Source organism: Fusarium oxysporum, chromosome 8, assembly GCF_000149955.1.
Source record: "Fusarium oxysporum f. sp. lycopersici 4287 chromosome 8, whole genome shotgun sequence".
In the NCBI taxonomy this organism is placed as follows: domain Eukaryota; kingdom Fungi; phylum Ascomycota; class Sordariomycetes; order Hypocreales; family Nectriaceae; genus Fusarium; species Fusarium oxysporum.
This window is the reverse complement of record NC_030993.1, coordinates 1,771,967-1,798,016: the sequence shown is the minus strand read 5'-3', so window position 1 is coordinate 1,798,016 and position 26,050 is coordinate 1,771,967. Positions and strand designations below refer to the sequence as shown.

General features: G+C 49.1%; 8 protein-coding genes across 14 annotated transcripts; 3 read left to right on the top strand and 5 right to left on the bottom strand.

Annotated features, from left to right (window-relative positions):
- Positions 1–817: 817 nt before the first annotated feature.
- On the bottom strand, positions 818–1,059 carry FOXG_03222 (uncharacterized protein; the record flags this gene model as incomplete). The annotated part of the gene is made up of 2 exons (XM_018380833.1): positions 818–944; positions 1,046–1,059. 2 exons carry the CDS (start codon positions 1,057–1,059, stop codon positions 818–820), a joined length of 141 nt encoding a protein of 46 aa, XP_018237202.1.
- A 207-nt stretch (positions 1,060–1,266) lies between these two features.
- On the top strand, positions 1,267–4,185 carry FOXG_18510 (uncharacterized protein). Of its 6 annotated transcripts, none has more exons than XM_018398616.1 (4): positions 1,267–1,429; positions 1,483–2,224; positions 2,280–2,690; positions 2,770–4,045. In XM_018398616.1, the coding sequence occupies exons 2-3, from the start codon at positions 1,843–1,845 to the stop codon at positions 2,459–2,461; spliced, it is 564 nt and encodes a 187-aa protein (XP_018237197.1). In that variant the 5' UTR covers positions 1,267–1,429; positions 1,483–1,842; the 3' UTR covers positions 2,462–2,690; positions 2,770–4,045. The 6 variants fall into 6 exon arrangements, with proteins under 6 accessions (XP_018237197.1, XP_018237201.1, XP_018237198.1 ...); XM_018398620.1 differs by having other exon boundaries at positions 1,483–2,229; XM_018398617.1 differs by having other exon boundaries at positions 1,483–2,690; positions 2,770–4,185.
- On the bottom strand, positions 1,495–6,338 carry FOXG_03221 (electron-transferring-flavoprotein dehydrogenase). Its single transcript, XM_018380832.1, has 2 exons — positions 4,254–6,338; positions 1,495–4,187 (listed from the first exon to the last, which is right to left on the bottom strand). The coding sequence occupies exons 1-2, from the start codon at positions 6,056–6,058 to the stop codon at positions 4,088–4,090; spliced, it is 1,905 nt and encodes a 634-aa protein (XP_018237195.1). The 5' UTR covers positions 6,059–6,338; the 3' UTR covers positions 1,495–4,087.
- A 2,522-nt stretch (positions 6,339–8,860) lies between these two features.
- Positions 8,861–13,751, top strand: FOXG_03220 (uncharacterized protein). Its single transcript, XM_018380831.1, has 3 exons — positions 8,861–9,287; positions 9,344–10,488; positions 10,539–13,751. Exons 1-3 carry the CDS (start codon positions 8,982–8,984, stop codon positions 10,639–10,641), a joined length of 1,554 nt encoding a protein of 517 aa, XP_018237194.1. The 5' UTR covers positions 8,861–8,981; the 3' UTR covers positions 10,642–13,751.
- Positions 10,702–14,979, bottom strand: FOXG_03219 (ubiquitin-protein ligase E3 C). The gene is made up of 3 exons (XM_018380830.1): positions 14,011–14,979; positions 13,750–13,949; positions 10,702–13,702 (listed from the first exon to the last, which is right to left on the bottom strand). The coding sequence occupies exons 1-3, from the start codon at positions 14,508–14,510 to the stop codon at positions 10,962–10,964; spliced, it is 3,441 nt and encodes a 1,146-aa protein (XP_018237193.1). The 5' UTR covers positions 14,511–14,979; the 3' UTR covers positions 10,702–10,961.
- Positions 14,980–16,110: 1,131 nt separating this feature from the next.
- FOXG_03218 (uncharacterized protein) lies at positions 16,111–19,673 on the top strand. Its single transcript, XM_018380829.1, has 3 exons — positions 16,111–16,653; positions 16,787–18,950; positions 19,005–19,673. Exons 2-3 carry the CDS (start codon positions 16,822–16,824, stop codon positions 19,126–19,128), a joined length of 2,253 nt encoding a protein of 750 aa, XP_018237192.1. The 5' UTR covers positions 16,111–16,653; positions 16,787–16,821; the 3' UTR covers positions 19,129–19,673.
- On the bottom strand, positions 19,547–23,251 carry FOXG_03217 (uncharacterized protein). Of its 2 annotated transcripts, XM_018380827.1 has the most exons (3): positions 21,271–23,251; positions 20,774–21,221; positions 19,547–20,726 (listed from the first exon to the last, which is right to left on the bottom strand). In XM_018380827.1, the coding sequence occupies exons 1-3, from the start codon at positions 21,725–21,727 to the stop codon at positions 19,955–19,957; spliced, it is 1,677 nt and encodes a 558-aa protein (XP_018237190.1). In that variant the 5' UTR covers positions 21,728–23,251; the 3' UTR covers positions 19,547–19,954. The 2 variants fall into 2 exon arrangements, with proteins under 2 accessions (XP_018237190.1, XP_018237191.1); XM_018380828.1 differs by having other exon boundaries at positions 20,774–23,095.
- A 40-nt stretch (positions 23,252–23,291) lies between these two features.
- On the bottom strand, positions 23,292–26,009 carry FOXG_03216 (uncharacterized protein). Its single transcript, XM_018380826.1, has 2 exons — positions 24,306–26,009; positions 23,292–24,245 (listed from the first exon to the last, which is right to left on the bottom strand). Exons 1-2 carry the CDS (start codon positions 25,477–25,479, stop codon positions 23,515–23,517), a joined length of 1,905 nt encoding a protein of 634 aa, XP_018237189.1. The 5' UTR covers positions 25,480–26,009; the 3' UTR covers positions 23,292–23,514.
- Between the last annotated feature and the right edge of the window lie 41 nt (positions 26,010–26,050).

The following is a 26,050-nucleotide window of genomic DNA, read 5'->3' as shown; positions in this document are numbered from 1 at the left end:
CGAAAAGAGCGTGCATCCTACCCTGGAAGGTAGATGCGATGGTGATGATGCAACGGGGTAACAGAAGTGCAGCGCCGTTGTGTTGTTGCGAGAGTGAAGTTGGAAAAAGGGAGGAGAAACAGGCCTTTTATAGGCGGGGGTAGCGGGGCTGTGCAACGAATCAGAGGGACGACCTACCAATCGCGGGAGAGAAACAAGTGAATGTGTCCCCTACAAAGAAACTGGCCCAGCAAAGTTTTGTTCTTTAAAAAAGCGACGAATGCAAAGATTCGATGCGGAACGATATGGAAGATGGTAGAAGGACAATGGCCTTTTCCCCCGAGTCGATATTCGATATATCGATCAAGTTATTATAGGTTTAGAAGACCAAAAGCTTCTTTCACTTCACGACAGCTTCTTCTTTTCTTTTTTTCTTTTCTATTGTTGTCTACAATAGCGCAACAACGACTCGATGGTGACGATGACGGTGTCGGCGGGTATCGCTTCGTTCCGGTCTTGGTCGGGTTCAACGATGTCGGTTGCGCGCAAGGAGCGAAGAGGGCAAGAAACGTTTTCCAGTTCTTGCAACCTGGACGCAAGGGCTGTGACCTAGAGAGTGTGATCACGTCTGCGACAGCAGGGTCGTGATGTATTGACAAAGTGAAGAGGAGAGAGATAAAAGCCCGAGGTGTTTCAAGGCTCAGACTGAGAGATGGGACAAGATGGTAATTGTCCACACAGATTGGGATGTGAAAGTGTAGATGTGGGGTGTGACGTCGTGGGGGGGGATCAAAAATAAAAAGAGAGGCCGGACGTAAGTGGTTGGTACGTAGGGCCGTCAGTCGGGACTTCCGCGCAGGTCTTTCGAAACAGGCGGGCGAGGGGAGGGCTGGCTCTTTATAATTTTGAGCAAAGGCTGCTCAGGCAGGACACCCCAGGCAACAACACGACCTGTGGCGTCGACGCTGGCAGGCTTGGCGTGCGCTAGTCCATGCACTAAGCTGAGTTGATCCAATCAAACACTCTTGCGACGCTGATTTTATCTCCTTTTTTCCCACCCACTCACCCCAGTCTCAGCATTGAGCCCCTGAAGTGTCGCTATAGCAAACTCAAAGTCCATGTACACATGTATCGGTACATCTTTTTTTACTTTGCAACACAACCTGCGCCCGAACTCTCTCCACTGCTCTGGACTCAGGCGCTGCAGGCTCTGATGCACTGGAGCTGCGAGCCCCAGGATTTAAGGATCGCCACTAACAGGCTGCCCTGCTGCCCGATACAGGCAGTCCGTGTAGGTAATAGCGGCTCACTCTCACCCTCGCTGGCCCAGCTGCTTGCTCTGCTCTTATTTCGGTCACAAGAGATCACAAGCAAGGAAGCCAACACGGCTGTGGGCGTGTACACGGATCAAATAAGCAACGATTTAAGCGAGACACCTTCTCAGCTTCCGGTGAGATGAACCTAAGTGACAATTTCATCGAAGCAGCACTAACCAACTTTCAGTCACAGCATGCACTGTAATCATGTGTCTTTTCTCTCTCACCCGTTCACAAGTATCGGGATTATTTCTTCCACAGCTTGGCGTGAACAGTTTTCCTCCTTTCCTGGCTTGCTAGTTTTTTGCTGTCGTCATCTCTTTCCCTGCGCTTTATTTTCTGTCCCTCCATCACCTCACTTCTCACCTTCACCTCCTCCTCTCCAACAACCCACAACTGCAATCTGCAAGTCAAAACGCAGCTACGAAATGTTGGATCGATTTTGATAACGAACGATGGCGATAACCCCGAAGATGATTAAGGCAACACACGGTATAGAATGAAGTGAGAGCGAAGGACGACGTGAACCGGTACCGACTGAGTCGAGATGGACGAAAACGATGCCAAACACCGACGGGAACGATCACGAAAAGCAGCAAAGGCGGGCACCGAGACCCATCGACGAGCAGAGCCTGCCTTGACCTGGACTGGCTTGACTCAAGCCGGATACTGCGACGGCATCAGCACGCAATCCGGCGGCGACAACAGCGTCACAGCGCCTATCCATGGAGACTCGCAGGCCTGTGGACCTCGGATACGAACTGGAATTATGGGCCGGGGGGCTAGTCCGACTAGTCGTGCTGGCGTGGTTGGTTACTTTTTAGGCTTTCTGCTCATTCAGACTGACTCCTCCCACCTCTCATCAGCGTCTGACTCTGATTGCTCTCGCTCGTTGGCGCACCAAGATCGCCTCTGTTGCCCCAATCGCAGTCGCGTATCCCCATCGCTCCTTATCGGAGCGGGCACCACTAACTCTGGTTCTAGCCATGCTCCGCCCTGTCAAACCCTTTGCTCGCCCCCCGTGGGACTTTTTTCTTCCAACCCAACCCAACCACCGACTCTTGCCTAACCACCAACACGATGGGACCCTGAAACACGCTCTGCCCCCTTCACTGACTGTTTTGTTCAACCCACGCGCCCTCCTTCACTACGCGTCGTCACCTTAGCTTCTTGAGCAGGGTCATTTGAATCGCGCTCATTTCATTGCGATAGTCGTCTCGCAAGCGTCTCATCAGCAAACTCACGCCATGACCTGCAACAAGAATATGGCTCAGTCAACATATCACGCGACTAACTGACTGCACAAAGCCTGATTTACGGACACTCCGCACAGCAGCAACTTTTACTGAATTTTGCCTTTCCGTGTCCAGTCAGCGAGCGACAAGCAAGTAAAAGGCAGGTTATGGGGTTTTCCTTTTTTCGTGCCCTCTCATTTTGAGCCCCCAACCGCCCGCTGACTCTGTGAGTCATTCAGCTGTGGCCAACCAGGAAGCAGTTAGCCAGCAAACTGTCCCCCCTCGCAGTGCTAGGGAGGCTGGATCTGTGCACCCACTGACTGGCTTCTTGCACAATGTACTCAGTACAACGACTTGCTGGCAGCCGCCATAAATGTTGCAGTCGTCATGGCTGTTCACTTTTGGATGCTGATGCATTCTTTATTTATCACGCTGCGTCTACCAGCTTTTGCACCGCTTTCTTGTCATGCGAGACTGAGCGTAGAGTGATGCATGGCTCCCAACGCCTGGGCTAGACTTTCGAAGCCTGCATGCCGTGACTCTTGGAAACCCCAGTCTGCATTGAGGACACGTTCCAGGATGCCACCGTCAATTTGACGCCGAGTGGTGACACGAAAATTTTGATTTTCAAGGATCGCCAAGTGTAATTACCTCTTACGAGAACGCGTCAAATTACCGGGGGCTTGCTGACACAAGTACCTCACTAACAATTTTCTGGTCCCACGACTTATCACAGCCCTAGCCTGGGTTTGGACAGGAACTCCACAGACCGTTCATCCTCAGAGGAACCAACCAGCCTCATTTGAACTTCTTCGCGGTTCTACCAGGATCCGCCATGTCTCGCTAGCTTCTTGGTCCATAGGCAAATTTGGCTGGGGCATGAACCGACTCCGCACTGCAAGGTTTGCTTGAACAAGATTGCTCTTCTTTTGTGGGGGCGATCGCAAAGCTATCTCTATTCAGTCGTTACCTGGATGACAGAAAAGATAAGCCTTGATTCCTTTGTCATCACACTTGAATGGCTTGGAACATACTTAGTTCTTGACCTATTGCCTCAAGTATATCTGATTTGATCGTCCAGCCATTGAAATTATCATGTTGGTATTCAAAGGAATATCCGCACAAGTCAAGAGACATAGCCGCGGAATCCGCAAGGACCAGGCTCTCCACATTGGACGCTCTAGACTTTCGCCATTCCTTTTTGTTCACATGCTGATAAGCTCAAGTCCATGCGGCTCAAGTGACCTTCCTGTGCAACGACAGCATCTCGATTGCTTCGAGCTGAAGAATAAGCACCTCTGTGCTATCCAGCATACTATCAGTCGCCCGCCGATGTTATAGTCTAGATCTTCATTCCGTACAAAAAGTCATAATTTTGCATTTGTACCATGACTCCAATATGCTCCAAATGTCAAACCTTCCCATCTCTTACTCTCGGCCTTATACCAATTGACTGTCCCCAACGCGCCAATGATGCATCCAGGTATATAAACAAGGTATCATACAGAATACATAACGAAAAAGTGTTGCTCCGAAAAGAACAAGTGTTTGGTTTTCTTAGGTCATGTAGTATTTAGGACCTTCACCTCCTTGGGGCACCTGCCAGTTGATGTCCTGGTGAGGAGCCTTGATATCACACGTCTTGCAATGGATGCAGCTGTTCTGTTGTTAGAGTCTGTGTTCTCAACTGAAAAAAAGTCGTAGCAAAAACTTTGGAACTTACTTCTGCGCGTTAATCTGGAAACGCACGCCGTGAGGCTTTGACTCGTCCTCAACATACTCGTAAACGCCAGCTGGGCAAAATCGGTTCTCCAGACCCTTGAAAGGAGGGTATGTTGACTCAGTATGAGCGTCCCAGTCCTTGACTTGTAAATGAATCGGTTGGTCCTCCTCATGATTGGTTCCTGTTCGGGAGACACTCGTCAAGATATCAAAGGTGAGCTTGCCGTCAGGCTTCTCGTACTCGATCTTGGGGACCTTATCGGCAGGAAGGGTAGCAGCGTGGTCGGGAGTCTTATGCTTAAGTGTCCAAGGAACGCGACCCTTGAAGACATAAGCCTCGAGACCAGAGTACATGATACCGCCATAAAGACCGAGAGGAGTGTGGAAAGATGGTCGCATGTTGCGCACCTCCTTGAGTTCCTTCCAGATGGGAGAATCTCTCAACTTGTTCTCATAGTCGTACAAGAATACTGTGCCTTCATCGGTCTTTTCACTAATAGCAGTCCATGCCGCCTCGGCGGCAAGCATGCCTGACTTCATGGCATTGTGAGTGCCTTTTACCTTCGGAACGTTGACAAAGCCAGCCGAGTCACCAATGAGCGCACCACCTGGGAAAGCGACCTTGGGAATAGACTGGAAGCCACCCTCAATAAGAGCTCGAGCACCGTACGAGATGCACTTGCCGCCCTCAAGGACATCACGGAATAAGGGATGCCGCTTCAGCTTCTGGAACTCCTGGTAAGGAGACATCCAAGGGTTCGAGTAATCAAGCGAGACGACGAGACCAATCTGAACAAGATTCTCGCCAAAGTGGTACATGAAAGAGCCGCCGTACACATCTTTGGGTAGCGGGTAACCCATTGAATGCACAACTAAACCCTTTTCAAACTTGGCAGGATCAATCTCCCAAACCTCTTTGACACCAAGACCGTAAGTCTGATGCTGGCTGTCCCTACGCAGATCAAATTTGTTGATAACCTGTTTGCTCAGGCTTCCGTGGCATCCCTCGCCAAACATGGTCACTCTCGCATGGAACTCCATGCCTCGCTCAAACGTTTCCTTGGGCTTGCCATCACGGCCAACCCCTAGGTCGTTGGTGGCGACACCCTTAACTGAACCATCTGAAGCATAAACGACCTCAGAGGCAGCGAATCCGGGGTAAACCTCAACACCAATCTCCTCAGCCCGCTCTCCAAGCCATTTTACGAATTGGTTCAAGCTAACAATGTAGTTTCCATGGTTGGTCATCTGAGGAGGCGCTGGAATGGGTATAGCAGAGTTCTTGGTGAGGAATCGCATACGGTCGGTGCCAGCAGGGGTGGCATGTTCGAAACGATTAGGATTGTTCTCGTCGAGCCAGTCAGGGATAAGTTCGTTGATGGAGGTGGGCTGGATCACAGCTCCAGAGAGGATGTGAGCGCCGAGGTCGCCAGCCTTTTCCAGGACAAGTACCCGAAAATCCTCGTTTCCAGCTTCATTAGCAAGCTGCTTGAGACGAATAGCGGCGCTGAGTCCAGCAGGACCAGCTCCTACAATACAGACATCAACCTCGTCGGACTCTCGCTCAACGCTCGCGGGGTCGAAATCTTGGTCATCATCTCGAAGTCGAGAGGTAGTGCTAAAGGCACGAGAAGCCATTGGAACTTTTGCGCCAGACCATACTGTCGTAGATGTCCTTCTTGTAATAGAAGATCTGGCTGAGATTGTGGCGATAGAGAGGTTAGATCTGGCGGGACGAAATTGGGAGCGAGAAAGCACCCTCGAACTTCGCTGGACGCATCGCGAAACTGGTCGTGGGGCGGACATGATGACGGTATAGAGCTGAAGGCGAATTGAATGTTCAGCCACCGGAAGCAGGATTGGCGATGGATGAGTGAGACTTGAGGTGAGGGAGAGGGAAAGGGATTCCTTTTGGAGGAGCTCAAGGAGGGAAGAAATGTCCTGGCGCCGGCGGCAACTAAGCAACTTTCTGCCGCTGTTGACTCTTTCCTTCGTGGTGTGAGTAGAGAGGGCCGGTAGTGGGGAAGGTACGATCGCCGGGGTGGCTATTACCGCTTTTGGATCCAACAGAGGACTTCTTTTTGACAATTAACTGGATGTTAATTGGCTCTTTGGCCGGTGTCTCTCTAGAGCTTGGGGCTCCTTTTCCGGCTCGTTAATTATCCTCGGGCCTCTACCTAGGTAGGTAGTTTAGATACCAGATTCTTCAGTGAGTGGGACGTGGTATTTTCTGTCTTGACAAATACCTTTACAGTATTATCTCTTCTCTCATAGGTAGAGTATTGCAGCTGCAGCACCTAGGGTTTGTCAAGGCTCTCACCGGCACTCGGGTTTTGGATAACCGAGGCCATGGAACTACGGTCATTCAACGTCTAAAATCGCGGTTGGTACTCGGCTGATCCGCATTGGTGTGGACCTGGGGTATGCAATGGTTGGATGTATCCAATGGCTAGCATGTGCAAATGCCATCATACATGATGAGTGATGATAAGCAAGAATGTCACTTTTTGGCATATGTTTTTCAGTAGCTGGCAAATATGAGTAATATAGATGCAATCACCAACTGGCAACTCTATGCAACTCTCCTTTTGAGTTGTCGGGGTGTGTCAGATATCCGAGACTTGACAAAGGTGCCCCAAATCTTGGTAGGCAAAGAGCCTCCTAATTCTGGACTAAATTATCCTAGAGTACTAGCCTGCCTACCTATCCTAAGCTTGTCTAAGTATTTCTGTCACTTAGGACTGAGGTCTGAAAGTATTCTTATTCAAACATCCCTCAGAGAGCTTCAATTGTCATAATATGTGCTATTCAAGTTGTGAATGCATTGTCTTGTCATGATGCCAGGGCCCATGAGCAATTACGTCAACTACATGCCCCAAGCGTTCGGTATTCGGATGCTCTTGGCCGATGCTTTCATTCGGCTTAACTCTGTTCTTTGCCGCGGCTCAGGGTCCTGGGCTACCTACGCATTGTTTCGGCCTGGATTTGCTTCACCATCTATACTACATCTACATCATACCTAGTCTGCAGCAATTTTCCACTCACGGGTTGAGGTAGCCCAGTGTGCCAAGCGTGTGACTTGATTTACGAATGTTACACACAGGGAGTGGTTCGCTTTTCAAGTCTACTGTACTGATGTTGTGAGGCTTTTCTCGCTTACATTCAATGTTCATTTGCCCTCGAACGATTGTACTTGGCTGTTGTTATACAGTCCGGCTTTTTTTAGAACGTGATTAAGCCGACGAGCTATATAAAGCGACTGCGCAGGAGAATACGTGACACTTTTATTTAGTATTACCGATTTATTCTGTTTCACACACTGGTAGGCTGTCTTCGGATTAAGATGTATATGCATCAACTCATTGACTACCCTGTACCCTAAGCTCACTGTAGCTTTAGCATAGCCATTCGTTGCCTGGACTCATAACACAAATTTCGGATGAGTTATCGTATTAATACTTGGTTATGTAGAGCGTGCTACAGTATAGCCGGGTTCCTTGCATCTCAATTTGCCTGGTTGCACGACATTGTTGTTACACCATCAGACCCTGAGTCTGGGTATATTGACATCTCTGCCAATTTCGAGAACCCGTATCTGATTGACTGATACTCAACCCAACGCGCACCGCTTTCCGCCAACTCCATTAACTCCCGATGAATTCGGGGGTGAGTCATATCAACGCATTCAACGAATGGAGTCGTACTCTGAGCCCAAAGGACCATGGTTCCGTCGAAGCCAACTAGGATAGGAGTAGGATATGTGTACACCATAGCGTATGGACAGATGAAGAAGTACTGATGGAAACACTCATGCATCAACCTGAGACAATCTTCTTTGACAAAGAAGTTAGCAGGAAGAGAAATATAAAAAATGCTGGGTAATGTCATAGTGTGCTGCTGTATGGCTTGTGTAGTCTTGTCTGTGAGCCCCTTCGTCGTCCCACAAGCCTGAGCTCTTATATCCATAGATGCACGAAAGCAAGCAGTGATACAACTAAGGCAACGTTTCACGACATCCATGTTACGACAATTCACGAACTCTGAGCATGAATCACTGGGATCTGTATATAATACTGTATACATGACTCTGGATGTCTTGTTACGGATACCTAGCATTGAAGCGTCTACCGACAGATATAGTGTGCATCTCGAAGTTAAACAGAAGCTTTCTTACCAATTCACAATGATACACTTACCATAGACTCTCGATACAATGCGTTGGGACAGTGAATATAGGACGTGACCATCAGTGATGTTCTAATCAGTGATTGGCTCTTTCATAACGAGTCGAGGGCAAGTGAGAAAAATGTCGAAAACCCCAAAATACCTGATCTATGAATTGGAATACCTCACAATTAACTTGTCCATAATCTGAAAGGATACGATTGTGATATTGGTATGAATACTATAGAGATCGGCTTTATATGAATTTGGCTTAAGATAAACAATGGATATATTCATCTCAATCCGTCTAGGCCAATGCCCATTTTGGACGTTCTCAGGGGTTACCGTATTTCAATTAGCCTACGAAGTTTATCTTGAAATCTCCAACGCTTCAGGCTTCCCCAGCTTCAGCCCCACTCCCTTTTGTTTTAGTCAGGGGTCACTGGCCATCATTGGTTCTCGCATCTTCAAACCGTGCTCCTTCCTTCTCGTACAATCAACCACGAAACACCAAAATGTTTCCATAACAACAACAACGTCTTCAAATGACGGAAATATCGTCAAAATGCACTATATACTCCCTCTTCTGGCCAGCATCGTAGCCGTATATGCCAATTGCCCGAACTACGAACAATTCGCCCGTGAACGACACGAACCTTTCTCGTCAGGGCGCCATGCGTTTCCTTTTCAGCGTCCAGGCAAGGATTGCCGCACATATTCAGTGCCAGCGGTTGAAAAGGTGATCTACGACGAGATGGATCAAGCGATTGGTGACCCAGATTTGTATCGTTTGTTTCTGAACACATGGCCTAATACACTCGACACAACTGTGAAATGGCAGGGCACTTCTGCTGATAACTCTGATGAAGAGGTAAACTATGCTTCTTGTACAATATCATACTACTTATTTCGCTGACACTTCGTCAGCTGGCCTTTATTACCACAGGTGATATAAACGCCCTTTGGCTGAGGGATAGTGCAAATCAGCTCCAATCATACAAGTCAATCCTTTCCTCCAACCGAGGCTCCCCGTCCGACGAGAACGACATCGCCTCTCTCTTCCGTGGAGCCATAAACCTCCAAGCCCGATATATAACCAAATCTCCCTTCTGCAATGCCTTCCATCCTCCACCCGAAGCTAAGCTCCGCCGTGTGAAGCGATCTCTCCAACCTCGAGACACCGTCAGTCCGAAATATGACCCCGATTTCGTCTTCGAGTGCAAATATGAGCTTGATTCTCTTGCAGCGTTTCTTCAGTTATCATGGGACTACTACGACGAAACTGAGGATGGCGAATTCTTTGGCAAGTTCGGCTGGGTCGAAGCCGTCAAGGCAATCTTAAGGGTCGCGAAGCATATGCAAGAAGGGACATACGATGAGCAGGGCAGAGTGCGGAAACCTGCATATACATGGCTGCGAAATTCTGACAGTGCCTCAGAGACTGTGTCTAACCATGGTCACGGCGCGCCTGTCAAGGGTCATATTGGCCTCGTGCGCAGTTTCTTTCGACCATCCGACGACGCATGCATCTATCAGTACTTCATCCCTGCCAATATGATGTTTTCACGCTACCTCACCGCATGCGCAAAGATAATGAGGCCTTTGGATGAGAAGGTGGCCAAGGAGATGGAGGCGCTGGCGTTTGATATCGAAGTTGGGGTTAACAAACATGCTATCATCCAGCACCCTATTTTCGGAGAGATGTATGCTTATGAGATTGATGGCTTTGGATCCCATAGTCTCATGGACGACGCCAATATTCCTTCCCTCTTGAGCATTCCGCACTTAGGCTACAAACCAGCCTCGCAGCACGTATACGATAACACACGCGCTTTTGTGCTAAGCTCATATAACCCGTACTACGCCCGAGGACCTGTTCTGAATGCTACAGGTGGCCCTCATCTTGGTCCAGGCATGGCGTGGCCTATGGGGCTCATTGTCCAGCTTTTGACGAGTGACGATGACGAGGAGATTGTGGATGGCATTCGACAGTTGATGAACTCAACGAGTGGGCTTGGCCTCATTCACGAGACAGTCAATAGCCACAACGAGAAGCATTGGACAAGGTCGTGGTAAGTCATGCCGCCGGAGCTGAAGTGCTATGCGTACTGACGGAAAAAAGGTTCTCGTGGGCCAATGGCTTGTTTGGACAGATGATTATGGACTTGTATAAACGGAAACCAACATTGATAGCCAGGAGCTACCAGGGTGTTGACGACAAATGATATATTAATGTGTAATAGGAAGCTCTGGATGAGTCAAGATTGAGTTGTATAAACGTCCTTATTGAGCGACGAAGACAAACATGCACTTACATATTTAATCGTGGATTTTGGTTCACGTAACGCAAGTTGTTTAACTATTAGCTTGTCATAAAACGTTCAGTGTGATTGCCTGTCTAATGACCAACTAAGTACAATACTTATGCCGAAAGCCACCGTTGTCTCATCATAGTCATAACTCCCAAACAGCCATTTCTGATGCAAACGCAAATAAAACACCTCTCATCTGCCTCCTGATTCATTAAAAAAGGATAAAGTCCTGCTTAACTTAAGTCGAAACCTGCCCCTGACTGTACAGCATAAAGTAACTTCTCGCGAAGCGTCGCCTCTGATGTGTATCTTGGTAATTTGAGTAGGTTAACACATGTGCTAGTACTGGGTAGTCTCTCCTCGTCCGTTCCTCCATCTCGAATGCTGAACAATGGTCTCAGTTGTGAGAAGCCTAACAAAGGGGCTCGGGGTGTCGAGCTGACGTATTTGAGAACGGCACGGCGTTGATCATCTGTGAAGCTACGCATGACTTTCCAGAACAACTTAATTGTTTCATGCTCTTCACCGTCATCGCCAATTTGGTATAAGCCGCTATAGATGGTATGATTCCGGAGGTCTTCGATATCGATCTCGGATGAGTCGCCGCCGACAAGACGCTGCAGCTCCGACTGATTAAACATAGACAGCCACGACGGGCGGATAATAGACCTCAGACCGCGCAAGAAGGCTGAGGTCTGTGGTGCTGGTTGAACGACCAAACGGTGCCGAGCGACATACGAGATGTACAAGAGTCGGTTGTCGTTCGTAACGTGGATCTGATCGCCATTGGCTATAAGCTTTCTGGTGACAGTCTTCACTGGATTTTTAGGGTCTGAAACCTGGTCCTCGATGGTGAAGTCGATTCCCAGTTCAGAAACATCCCCAGGATAATTCTTGAGTCGCAGCATGCCTCTATAGAGATCCTCATCCATGTCTCGAAGATCGTTCACGCTACCTTTATAAGTATTCTCATCATTGGGCCCTGTCGATGTCCACTTGAGGAGAAAAAAGCCAGCAAAAGCTAGGTCAACGAGAATGCCCTCATACATGCATTTGCCCACGATCCTGCCGAGAAATTCATATCGCTTGAGTAAATCTGATATCATATCTCGGAATGTGCTGTCGGCTTCTGTCATTCCGGCATGGCGCAATTCTTCCCGAATAACATCGAGGGCTGTGGGATCAGGGAACAGAAGTCCCTTTTCGTTCGAAGTGAACATGCCTCTACCACCTTCAGCACCGAACGCTTCTGTCGTTACGCTGATAAGGAACTCTTTGGTGACACCTCCTCCATCGATACCAGCCTCAGCGGTACCGAACTGATCAACAAATGTGATCTGGATAGGATCCTTCAGACCTTCCCCTATCTCGTAGAATTGCTTATATGCATCGTCAAAGAGACTGTTACGTGAAATCTGTGCATGATGCTTCGCATACGGACCGGCAAAAAAAGACTGGCTGTTATCCCCTCGTTGCTGTCGGTCAAGTTGGATAAAGTGGCGAAAGATTTGAACACGAGTTTCGAAAGGAACTGCAAACGGCATATGCTTTAGAATCTCCAGCTTGGGCTTCATCTCCGCTAGTCGACGCTCCCTTTGACTTCGAATCTGCTGAGCTTTTAGTTTCTCGAGTCTCGCATGTCGTGACAGTCGCTGGCCAACGATGGTTGAGTAAAGACCTGGACCATCCCCATGTTCACTACCCTCGACATCGCTGCCATCAGAATTTTCATCGATCTGTCGCTTTTCCTCTGCAATAACGGCACTGATAAAGTCTGACTGGTCTAGTTTTGAGGTCATGAGCCAATGGTCTGTGGGTAAGAATTGCTTCCTCGAATCTCTTTCATACAGCATTTTCATAGCTGTTGTAACAATGTTTCGTAGGCTGTCAATATCAAGCCTCGTCGGACTCTTTGTGGGTGACGAAGGTTCCTCTGATATCATTGCTGAAGATTGTCCGGAACCAAAATAGGTGTCAATACGATATCTGGAGGCTGCCTCGAGACCATCAGCAGATTTGGAGAGGTCTTGAGCTCTATAGTGAAGAGTAAATGCAGTATTCTTCAGAAAGCTCGTCAGCATTTTGACATCCTCCAAAGACAGGCTGCAAGATCGAATGCGGGATATTGATTGGTTTTGCTCCATAATCCGTGGGTCAATACCGCTGAAAAAATCCTCGTCATCGCTCAAACGAAGAATGAAGATGTACAGTTCAAGGAACAAGAGGGCAATCCGCCAATCCTGTTCCTCTTCTAGGGAATTTGAAGTCTCTGATGTGACACCCAGATACCTGCGGAGGACGTTGAGCGGGGCTTCTGACTCAGTCCTCAACTTCTCGAAGACCGCCGTTTCACTCATAATGTGCCAGAGAAACTTTATCGTTGGGACATCACCTGAGGTCGTAGGAATTTCTTCAAGGAAGAGGCGCATGCGTATGTCGTCGCTGTTTGCAGGGAAGCATCGGAGCAGGGTCAAGATATACCCAGCCAAAAAACTCGTGCTCTGATATTCTTGCGAAGAGGATCCTGCCAGGTTGGTTGAGAATTCGTGTAACGTTTGCGAAATGCCATTGCTATCCACTAGGGACATGAGTCTAGCAGTGATATAAGGATCTAGTGATGGCACGAGAGGTTCTTCAGAGCTATTCTCGTCGCCATCCGTCGACTTTGCCAACAACCGGACACTGATGGTAGAAGAAAGACTAGATAATTGAGTGTAAAGCGTTTCCAAAACACCCGAGCCGCTGCTGTTGTTGGCGTTAAAGCGACTCAAATCGATGAAGTGGGCGAGCTGCCAGAGTTGAGCATCCTGAAAGTGTTTCTCGCTCGATGGAGAGGACAGTCCTGTGACTATCGCCTTTGAAAGATCGGAAAGTCTGACTGCGTTGGATAGAGTGGAGATATTTTCTTCAAAGAAGTACAAATTATTCTTGGCCAAGAAAGAGAAGGCGTATGCACGATAAACTTGTGATGTCCCTGGAAAGCATTAGTAGAATACCAAGGATCCTGATCGGGAGACTTGCCTTCGTGAGATGCTGCCTCGAGTGGCCTAGAAATGGCTTGAAGCATAACATCTTGCCACTGCCCACTGAGGTTCTGAAACTGACATAACTTGGCGACTACTGTATAGTAACTGTCGATTGCGGGAATGACCAACTCGGGGTACTTCGTAACGATGCGAAGAACGAGCTTAAAAAGAAGATGGGTATCACCAGAAAGATCTCTGCACAGTTTATTAGTTAGACAATGGCCAGATGGAACTAGTGATAAACGTAATCACGTACCCTATTGATAAAGACCTGTCCAAGGCCTGTAAAAGCAGTTGAACAAGGCATCCTACTCGTGATGGGTGAACATTTGAAGGAGCAATTGCTTCGAGATCCACAGACTCGGTATCATGTGCATAACAAATAGCTCGCTGTATGTCGTCATCTCGTCGCAGGCTGAAGAAAGACAGAAGCAGCCCGAATGCTTTAGGAAGCCTCTCACAAGGATTCTGACGAGGCCCTGATTTATACAGAGCATCAAAGGCGTTCCTCTGAGACTCCTTCAGCTCTGCTCTTGTTTTATAGCCTCTCCATATTCTCTGTATCTTGCCGGCCGCCTTTAGTTTTGCCCGATCAGCTTGTCGTTTCTCACGCTCGGCCTGTGCATTTGAAACAGTCTTTGTTGTGTTCGAGACAGCAGATGGTGACCACGAAGTATTGGTGAAGGGATTTCCGGTGGTGCCGCTAAGGTTGACATTTCGAGGGCGTCTCGAGTTGCCCGTGAATGTCGAGAACATGGTTATGATGCGGGAGGGAGGACGGGACGGGAGGATAGCGCAAGGTTCAGTGAGTAGGGAGTATGTTTAGGTAGGCAACGATATCATGGTCGAATGGCCCAGCCGTCGAATCCGTCGTGAATAGGTGTCGACCCTGCTTCTAGAAGATTCAGCTTGGAAGCTCAGTCAGCGACGGGCGGCGGCCTGGTCTATTTTAGATGCTATTTGCCCAATGCCGCGTTCGGAGTTTGGAGATGCTTTGGTGGGGATGGGCTTTGAAGTGACCTCACATTTGCCTGAGCCGGGATTGCGATAAGATAAGAGCAACTACACTGAGCAACCGCGGAATACGCAAATGCGAATTGCCATGACCACACGAGAACACGATTATGCGCCAATTGTGAAGAGTCTATGCGAAGTTACTCTCGTTTCTTTCTGCGGAGAGTATTTCATTTAAGCTCTTCTGAACCATAGTGTGATACACTAATTAGAAATGCTGATATACAAAGTCTTGGTAAGTTCTAGATTCAGTTCTGTGATAAGACCAGGCCGGGCATATCTTCGGGACTTTGTCATTTTGATGAATCTCAGCGTCTAATAACTGATTTATTCGTATTTTGGTTAATGAGTTTCAAAAAACTATAATACTCATAGTTAGTCAAATATTAACTTAGCAAACAAAAACCTTCCATCATGAGGGTTTATGTATATTTAATGGTCATATTAAGTAAACTTCAATTCGTGGTCACAAGCAGACCCATCCTCGTCTCATGACACGACATTTCCAATCCTCATAAACATTGCGTGATAATATTCCCATAGGCCTCGAGTCCTGTTGGGGTGGCTTCGTGTTTGAGACGACATGAGTCCCATGCAACTGCAGAGAACGTCTTATCGATGACAGGAATTTTTGCTTGTTTTTGTCTCAGTCCTAAATACTTGCACCTTCTCATGTTAGACCTCTCATGTGACGTCCGGAAATTGCACTGTCAAAGGAACCTTGACCCGAAAGAATGCCCACTTGTTGAGTTTATGCGCCGCAATAATGTTGTATGCTTATCTTTGGCGGTGAAGAAACCAAGCATCATGGCATACTGGATCTAATGAAGCGCCTAGCAATAGGTTCATATGCACGTACGTTGCTTTACAGTGATACCCCGGCCGAAGCGACAAGAAAAATGTCATTCTAACTGCAAGTGGATCACTTTGAACAGTGAGACACTGAAGATAAGTCGTCATCGTCAAAATTAGCAAACACACACAGTAAAAGCAAAAATTGCTTCCTCACACAGTTTTCTCTGTTACATCGTAGCCCAGGCCCAGGCCAGTGACAGCCTGGGCCGTTTGCTAGCTTCAACAGCGTGGCATAGTGTGGCTACCGTCTCCAATAAGTGACAAAAATTTGAACGGTTTGCCTTTTCCAGCGCCGGGGGCGCCGCTTGTATCTTGGCCACTGCCGAGATGGGTGAGCAGGGCACGTGCCCCCCGTCCCTTATCACTGTACAGTGGGCTGGCCTAGGCCATTTGTTAGTGAAAGACCTGTATGATACCCAACAGCCTATCGCTACCAGTTGGCATGTACCCCACTTCCTCAAGGTGCCTATTAATTCTGGCAGGTTCACTCCACCAATCCTCCCCCCCTCTACCATGACCAAAATCAAGTATGGTACGTACCTTAGCCTTAGGTCTACAGTGCAGCCAAGGCTAAGCAAAAAATATTCTATCACGACCGAAATTTCTCTTTCTTCCTTCTTCAACCACGAAACCAACCTTATTACTCAACCCCAAAACCCATAAAAGTCGAGTTAGTCCAGAGGTACGGTCTTCGTACTAGTTCTCTGTTTCTGCTCACTTCATTTCCACTCGGAACAAAAACACAAAAAAAAACTTGAAAAAACCCCCAAAAAACACAACCCACCAACACCATTACCACCCCCTCACCTCATCTCACGACCTCTCTTCTCTCTTTGTCTCTCTCGCGACACCCACCGCCCGAGTGACTTTTCCTCCTTCGACGACTTCTTTCAACCCTGTCTTTGAGTCCCTCGTAATCAAAGACTCTTCAAATCGTCGCGCTGCATCGCTTTGTTCGTCGCTCCGTCTTCTTTGTTCGCTCAAGGTCGAGTACCACGCGAACTTTCTCCACTGTAGGCTTCTTAAACAGGTATGCCTAGCCCTGCCATTCCTCCTCCTCTATCTACGAATCGAGTTTTTTCTCTTTTATCCCCAATATCTAAACTCATCATAACTATCGAAGCGCTTGCTTGATTGTTTGCTAACCCTACTGCTCATTGCAGGTCCATACTCAACCCTAGAACAACCGATATTCACAATGGCCGCCAACGCTGCTCCAGGCGCTGTTGACCAGCTCGCCAACGACCTCAACAACACCTCTCTCAACGGTGGTGATGCTAAGGCTCCTGCTGTCGACACCGGTGTCGCTGCCGCCGCTGACGATGCTGCTGCTCCTACCCCCACCTCCGCTGCTCCTCACCCCCAGAACTCTGCCTCTCTCTACGTTGGCGAGCTTGACCCCTCCGTCACCGAGGCTATGCTCTTCGAGCTCTTCTCCCAAATCGGTGCTGTCGCCTCTATCCGTGTCTGCCGTGACGCCGTCACCCGCCGCTCCCTTGGTTATGCCTATGTCAACTACAATGCTACTGCCGATGGCGAGAAAGCTCTTGAGGAGCTCAACTACACCCTGATCAAGGGCCGCCCCTGCCGCATCATGTGGTCTCAGCGTGACCCTGCTCTTCGCAAGAACGGACAGGGCAATGTTTTCATCAAGAACCTTGATGTCGCTATTGACAACAAGGCTCTTCACGACACCTTCGCTGCCTTTGGTAACATTCTGAGCTGCAAGGTCGCCCAGGACGAGAACGGCAACTCCAAGGGCTATGGTTTCGTTCACTACGAGACTGATGAGGCTGCCTCCCAGGCTATCAAGCACGTCAACGGTATGCTTCTCAACGAGAAGAAGGTTTACGTCGGCCACCACATCCCCAAGAAGGACCGCCAGAGCAAGTTCGAGGAGATGAAGGCCAACTTCACTAATGTCTACGTCAAGAACATTGCCCCTGACGTTACTGAGGATGATTTCCGTGAGCTCTTTGAGAAGTTCGGTGATGTCACCTCTTCCTCCCTCGCCCGTGATCAGGAGGGCAAGAGCCGAGGCTTCGGTTTTGTCAACTTCACCACTCACGAGAGTGCCTCCAAGGCTGTTGACGACCTCAACGGCAAGGATTTCCATGGCCAGGATCTGTACGTTGGCCGCGCCCAGAAGAAGCACGAGCGTGAGGAGGAGCTCCGCAAGTCTTATGAAGCTGCTCGCCTGGAGAAGGCCAACAAGTACCAGGGCGTTAATCTCTACATCAAGAACCTCGATGACGACGTTGACGATGATAAACTCCGCCAGATGTTCTCCGAGTTCGGACCCATTACCTCCGCCAAGGTGATGCGTGAGACCCCCACTGAGGGCGATGAGGATAAGAAGGAGGAGACTCAGGATGACAAGGAGAAGGAGAACAAGGAAGAAGCCAAGGAAGAGGCTAACGAGGAGACCAAGGAGGGTGAGGAGGCTAAAGATGATAAGAAGACTGAGAAGAAGTCGGACAAGAAGCTCGGTAAGAGCAAGGGCTTTGGATTCGTCTGCTTCAGCAACCCCGACGATGCTACCAAGGCTGTCGCTGAGATGAACCAGCGTATGATTAACAACAAGCCTCTGTACGTCGCTCTGGCCCAGCGCAAGGATGTTCGAAAGAGCCAGCTTGAGGCTAGCATCCAAGCTCGCAACCAACTCCGTATGCAGCAGGCCGCCGCCGCCGCCGGTATGCCCCAGCAGTACATGCAACCCCCTGTTTACTTTGCTCCTGGCCAGCAGCCCGGCTTCATGCCTCAGGGTGGTCGTGGTGTTCCTTTCCCTCAGCCTGGTATGGGAATGCCCGGTGTTCAGGGTGGTCGTCCCGGTCAGTTCCCTGGTTACCCTCAGCAGGGTGGCCGTGGTGGTGTTCCTCAGCAGATGCCTCCCAACATGTACGGCATGCCTGGCCAGTTCCCTCCCCAGTTCGGCCAGCCCGGTACTCCTCAGTTCATGGCTGCTATGCAGGCCCAGCAAGCCGCTCTTGGTGGCCGTGGCGCTCCTCAGGGTGGTCGTGGTGGTCCTCAGAACATGCCCGGTGGTCCTCCCATGGCTGGCGGTATGGCTGGTTTCCCTCCTAACAACCGCCAGCAGGGTGGCCGAGGTGGACCTGGACGCAACGGCAACGCGCCTCAAGGTGGTCGTGGTGCCGAGGGTGCCGGCCCCAATGTGCTCCAGCAGCAGCTTGCTGCCGCCCCCCCCGCTCAGCAGAAGCAGATCCTCGGTGAGCTGATCTTCCCCAAGATCCAAGCCATTAACGGTGAGCTTGCTGGCAAGATTACCGGTATGCTTCTAGAGATGGACAACGCCGAACTTGTCAACCTGTAAGTTAATCTACTTTCCTACAAAACATAATCAGCAGCTAACAGCCATCACAGTATCGAGGACGATGCCGCTCTGAAGGCCAAGGTCGATGAGGCCCTGGCTGTCTATGACGAGTACGTCAAGGCTCAGGGCAGCGAGGGCGGTGAGCCCAAGAAGGAGGAGGAGACCAAGGCTTAAGCCATCTCCCAATTTCATCAAATTCTATCATTTTCTTTTTTTCATGGTTATCTGACTGGGCAACCCCCTCAAATGGAACGACGAATGCCTCTACAAGGCAATTTATGGAACAATCAGCAACGAAACATGCTTTACGACCTTGTGTTACCCAACCCGAGGGGGCGCATTATGTACAGATAGACTTGGTTGCTATTTCTTCTCAGGAAGGGAGATTCAAAAGTTTGGGGACTTTGCGGTGGCTGGCTCTCGTCGCGAACCGTCGCTTGCTCACAGCAACGGCGTCGGCGCTTTCGGGAGAACCCACCAGGACGGCGTTGACGGTTTTCTGACACTCTGGCTGTTGGCCTATACCCCCTACCAATGGTCCTCGTTTGCAGGCATGATCAACGCAGAGGTTTTATGTGGTTAGGGTTTCTAATGAAAGAGACATGTTTAAGTACTATTATGTGCGTGTCCCGCCATCGTGAGAAAGGAACATTCACTCGATGTGATGCCTTGTACATGTAGAAAACCGTGAAAATGCTAACTTGTAAATTGAAACCAAGAGGTATAACTAGAGGCTATTCGTGATATGCAATGGACCATGTCAGTGTAGATATACCCAAACGCCCAAACAAAATTCCTTTTCTGTACCCACAGAGCAGGGAAATTCCAAAGTTTGTTGGACAATCATATTGCAACAGCATCATGCCAGGGCAGAGGGTCTTCTTCCTTTAGATTCATGGTATACAAGACACGTCTGATAAGTGACTGCATTCCAAAGTAGAAAGAGAACTATTAGAGAAATCCAACATGTGATTTGGGGTCTCAAAGAATCCATGCATCCTTAAAGGGGATTTACGATAACAGTGCCAGGCCTGTCTTCGATTGCAAACCTTTTGCTCGGTACGCTACCAAACAGAGTCTCCATGACTTTGCCCTTCTGCTGTTTCCTGACATCACCGAGGTAATCACTCACATCGCTGAGACCACGAATTTGGTCCTCCAATGTGAGTGTTGTAGAGTTGACGCCGCGAACAAGAGGCGAGACGAGTTTGCTGCGAAGAGTTTCTAGTGACGCTTTTAAGGTCAAAAGTTTGCCATTGTGCTCGACAAGAATGCCTTTATTGCGCACCGTCTTGTCCCGGACGTCACGTAGTAGCAGACGGTTCTGCTCAAATTTACGTAATTCGGCCGCTCTTGTACCAAGGAGCCGTGTCCAGAGGCTCGAAAGCATATCGGCATGAAGTTCTTCCTGGGCAGACGATTCGCGAACAACAGTGCGGGCGAGATTTAGGAAGTGATGATCCACAGCTTCGAAAAGGGCGAATAGGGCGACGCTATGTTGTAGCTCAGCTTGGATGGAGTCTTCAAGGACAGAAAGAAATTCTGTGAAGAGAAGCTGCACCATTCGTTGCTCCCTTTGCGGATTCGAGAGGCCAAAGATGTGGCTGGTCAAGCGACCAAGGGTGGTAGGCGAGCCGGAGGCATCCTCAAGGACGTGTGCTTGAGAGAGAAGATTGTGGATGTTGTCGTAGGCTGAGGAGATAGTTGAAGGAGAAGGGGATGATTTGAGGCGGTTGAGGTGCATTTTGGCCCAATCCATGACGTTGAGGATGCTGCGAGATGTTAGAATAGTCAAGATCGTTTCCAACTAAGGACTTACCCATCGATATCACCATCGACTCTAGCAAAGAATTTGGTCATCTCTATGGCCAACGTTTTCATGGTTTCACTTAGAGCATCTAGGTCTGCCACGATTCTAGGAGCATCGCGCATATCGCTTGTACGCACACTCTCACCAAGATCCCAGACAGCAACGCTGGTCGCCTGTAGATCATGTACTTGAGCGACAGCATGCTCAGAGTAATAGATGAGGGGTTCGAATGAGCGAGCTAGTCCTGCAACTTTCACAAGATCGCCAACTGGACGAGGGGCAGCGGGCTGTAAGAGAGACTTGAAGATAGAGACAGAGAAGAAGGCAACGATGATGGTGGTGAAAGTTGTTGACCATGTTCTAGTAAGAGCTTTGTAGTGATCACGGATGAAGTTGATGGCTGTCTCAATAGGTTCAGTGCGATGCTGAACTTCGGCACGGACGGCAAAGCGGATATCTGACATGTATTAGATATGTATCTGGGATCTGGCCACAACTTCACCTACAGTTATCTGGTGTCGCTTCATGCAAGCTCAGCTCTCTTGAAGGATTTGTCTTATCCTGGAGCTGAAACTGAATAGTGGGATCATCCGCTTTCTCAGGGCTCATACTCCTGCCTTTGCCTGGACTCTGGCTCCCCCTGGGCAGCCTCGTCCGAATGGCTCTCTCCAGGACGCCATCGTCCTCACTGTCATCCAGTTCAGGGGAGCTCTCTCTGAGCGTGCTCATCCCTCGGTGCATAAAGTCCTGAGGAGCTCTCCAGAAGCCACTACTCCGGTCTCCGTTTCCCAGCCTTCGCCACGCCGGTGGTGAGTACCCACCCGCGGATGCGGTCTCCGAATCCTCGAGATCCCCTTCTGTCATTGCTGCTTCGCTGCGGTGAGCTGAGTGATGGGGCAGTGATGGACTTGGTGGGAGATCGAAGTCCTGTAGGCTGGCGTCTAGACCTTCGAGGGGATCCATTGTCGGTAGATCTTTTTGATGGTGATGAGTCCTGGTGCGATTCCCGACGACGACGATATTCTACTTCTTGAAACTCAAGTTGTTTTTGCTTCTCGAGGAGAAGTCGTTGTTGTTGAGCTAATTGTTGTTGTTGGAGGTAATGGCGGCGCTGCGCAAGGACAATATCCTGCCCAGAGATGACAAGTTGCTGTTGATCCTCGAATACAAGTCCAGTGGCGGCATATGGTGGCTCCGGTAGAGCCTTTTCAGGTTTTGTCGGTTGTCTTTGACTGTCTGTTGGGTCTCCAAGTATTGGCCTTAATATTGAAGCCAGCGATGGCAACGGTATGCCCAGATTAGGAAACCGGCAAGCCAAAAGACGGGGAACGTAAATGATGGCAAAGAGAAGAAGCAGGGCAACAGTGATAAGATACGTGCTTGGAGCAATAGTGATGCTGACGAGCGAGACGTTGTTGTTGACTGTGAAGAAGGAAGTCATAGAGACGACAGCTGAGTGATATACGGCTTTCTCTGCCACTGAATTGACTCGACTTGTCTTTGAATAAGATAATGAAAGGTGGGTTATGACAAAAACGGTTGTGAAGTTTAACGTTAATGAGTATCGAGTGTTTGGTATGGAATGATGATTGGATGCATGAATAGATGGATGGTTACTGTAGAGAGGAGATAGAAGGGGCAAATAGAAGCTCAGGAACAATACTTCCAACTTCCTTGTGCAAGGGTAAGGTAATGTTTGAGTGCATAGAAAAGAGAAGGAAAGAGGGATGGGGCCGTAGGTTCCTTGACCGACTGAGCAGCCTGGGAATGTGGATGAGAAGGGGAAAGGAAGGATGAAAGTTCAAGGATAGGAAGGAAGGAAGTTAGACATGAAACACAAGTGATTATTCAATTACTACCTGACATTTACTAAGACAAGAATTGATGCACATCACTAACAACTACAGATAACCATCACCCTTGCCTTAACCCATCACTCACTCACTCAGTCTACATTGCCTTTACTCACACATTCATTCGCAACTTCCCCTCCAAGACCCAAAATCAACGAGGCTGGGCCCTCCTTCCCTCCCCCTAGACAACGCATAACATCCAATCAAGCCCCGCCAACCGTGCAAAACAAGACCGTTTCTCGAGCCCCCCGCACTAGTCTTGTTTCGGAAGCACTTAACGCGCCCGAAGCTTAACACGCGACGGTCACATGGTGCTTTTTGTTTATTGACCCTGAGAGATAAGACTATTTATTCCCTTTATAAGGTGATCCACTACACGAAACTGAGACGTATTCACGGCTCTATAACGTGTCTGTTTTGGAGGCAAATCCCGTCATTCACAGGGCTCGTGACCGTGTTGTTTTTGGCTCGAGGACCAATAACACCGCAATTGTGACTCGACGCTCACGTCCTTGATACGCTGGCAACGCTTTGTTGTTGGTTGTGGGCCATTTGTTATAAAAGTGGGCCTGGTCTGTGTCTTTGGGCTTGATGTAGGCCAAGATGCGATGGCGGATGAAGCGGGAGAGATGAGGCCATGGTATCTACAGTGATGAAAGGTCCAGGACCACTACAAAGATGCCTGATGCTCAGCTCATAATGCGCTATTCTCCTCAAAGTTTAGGCTGCAACGGTTTCTTGAGTTTATATAACCATCATGCATATGAACTGTAGTCTATCTTTACTAATAACTACCGCTATCCTTTCTGATATACAATCATCTCATGCTCATACAAAGCTATGTCAGCCTATAGATACAGCCTCCATGTGATCCAGAAGCTACCCCGGCTCCTATGTCTATGCATAGTTTCCAGCATCGTTCTCGACATTGGGGTTCTTCTCTTCGATAGCCAACTCACAGCACAGCCGTCCAAGAAACTCCATCCTTCTCATTGACGCCTTGAGCCTCATACCCCAGCCAATGCACTCGATCACTGGCTGGGCACACTGAGTGAACAGCTCAATCACCGTCTCCGTCGCCATTGGCTTCTGATCGTTTATGGCGTTCTGCAGATTCAAGCCGTCCTCCACCTCTACCACCGACGGCCTCTCTGTTCCCTTCCATGGGAGGGGAAATTCCTCACAGAGCATATCCACAGCCAAAGACTCCGCGAGCTTAGCATCCCAAGTCTCTGAACCCGTGAGATTTTTCCACGACTGGGCGAAACACACTGGAACACTGTTACTCCAGACTCGAGGGCCATTGTGGCGATTATGTACGTCGTACATGGCTGTGCCCTCTTCTATTAGACCCCACCATACGACGAGCTCGGTGTCCGTATCATCAGCTCCGAGGAATAACACTCCATATATGGGGTTTTGTGTTGGTTTGTTGGCGAGCTTGCCCGCCACGATATATCGCTGGGATCCGGTATAAGCCGCACGCTGCTTAAGCTCACGGTCTTTGAGAGTCATGTTGACCTTGAAGGGGAAGCTTCCTCGCAGGCGAGCATCTGGCTCGATAGAATCCGATTCAAGCAGAATCGTCTCTGTTTTGAATTCAGGTTTGTATTCAATGGAATATATTGCTAAGGCGGTCAGTTCAATATTCACACGGAAACGCCATTGTTGCTTTGGCAGTTACTCACCGTTTCTGTCACCACCGGTATCCAAATATCCGGACTTATTCTGATCATGTTCTATCACCATGATCACGCTCGTAGGATCTCGTCGAAATGCACCTTCAGCATAAGGACTCTCACTGAGAATTATAGCTGGTCTGGAAAGAGTATCTGGAGACAGACTGCAGTCGAGGACAGCTAGCCATCGGTCATTAGCTTCCTTGAGTTCCGTCTTGTCATGGTTCCAACGCGTCAGTTTGCACGGGCACTTCCACACGCGAAGGACCAGGCCTTGATCTGTCAACCGGACACCAAACAAGCCCGAATCTTCCTGTCCCGCATATGTGCGTAAGTTGAAGTTGGCGGGGCTGTCAGCGAGGAAGTGCATTCGGTGCGTGTTCTCCTCAGGCTTTCGAGACAAGGGCCATCTCCATACGAGTATGGACTGGTCCTGCGACTTTTTGAGGACTTCTTCCTGCAATCTCAGAAAGGCCCTGGAGCCCTCGCCATATAATATGGGCATGTTGATTCCAAAAATTCCAAGCAAAGAGTACGCTATATCTTCAACTCGCGTCGTTTCCCTGTGGGCCATCCAGCCCATCCTTGTGGCCACGTTTTCACGCTGGAGCTTAACCGATATCTTGCGATCCTTCTTCCCTTCCGGCCTGATCAAAAACGATTCATCAATGTCTGTAATCTCCTTGATTGTCGAAGCCAAAGAATGTCGGTCGCCGACGGGCGTCCAATTGTGATCGAAGAATTCCACCTCATCAGGCGCGAGCAGCTCCTGTAGTGTCCATCCACGCGTGAACCAACGACTCTGCTTCAGACCAGACGTCAATCCGATGCCCACGGCGTGTAGAAAGACATCTGTGAGGTAGGCATAGCATATATCCGCGTTGTTGTACCAGCGAAACATAGAATTGATGGCTTCTGAGAGCTCAGCGCTACTGGACTTGTCGATGCAGCAAGTATCGATCCAGAGATAGTTGAGCCCGCGGCTGAGAGCCTTTTCGCAGGACTGCACTATCTTGCGGTAACCAGCACCATTCTTCTTCCGAATCTCTTCCATGCGCGTGGGATCCTGTATGTCACCGAAAAGGACCTCATCTGTACCCCACGTATGAGACAGGATGGCGTATTTTTCGGACCCCTCTTCTAAGCTTTCGAGCTGTAGCGTCTTGGTATTGAGAAGTCTCATAATTGCTTGCGAATCAGAAAGTGAGACAGAAAATAAAAATAGGACAGACAGGTCAGATTAGTAGGTAAACATCAAGATCGTCAAGCCATAAAGAGGTGATAATTGTGGTGGAGCACTTTCATGCTCTACTGCCTCTTCAGCCTATGCCTGTGTCAGTGTCAGTCCGTAGTAAGGGTCGTTTCAGTTCAGCCTCCTGCTGTTCTGTTGGCTGTTGGTCCAGGCGAGACGCGAGAGAAGGCCTAGGCCCAGTTCAGGGCCATACGAGGCGAGGCTCAAGCGAGTCACAGGCTTAAATTCCCTAGGGTTGCGGGTTGAGAGACCAATGAAATGTGTCAGAATCCCTGTGGCGAATCTCGTATGAATAAGATACTGTAGTAAGCTGCCGTTGGTTCTGCTCTGCTTCTGTTCATTCATCCGAGGCATACTGAGAGGTTGGGCAGATGCAAAAAAAACGGTCAGATATTTCAAGTCAACTCGAGAACGCGCTGGTTCAAAAGAGTGCAAGCTTAAATCCTATAAATGCATGTGTCGAGTCAGTCATAATTGGGCGTCGGGATCAAGATAGACGTGC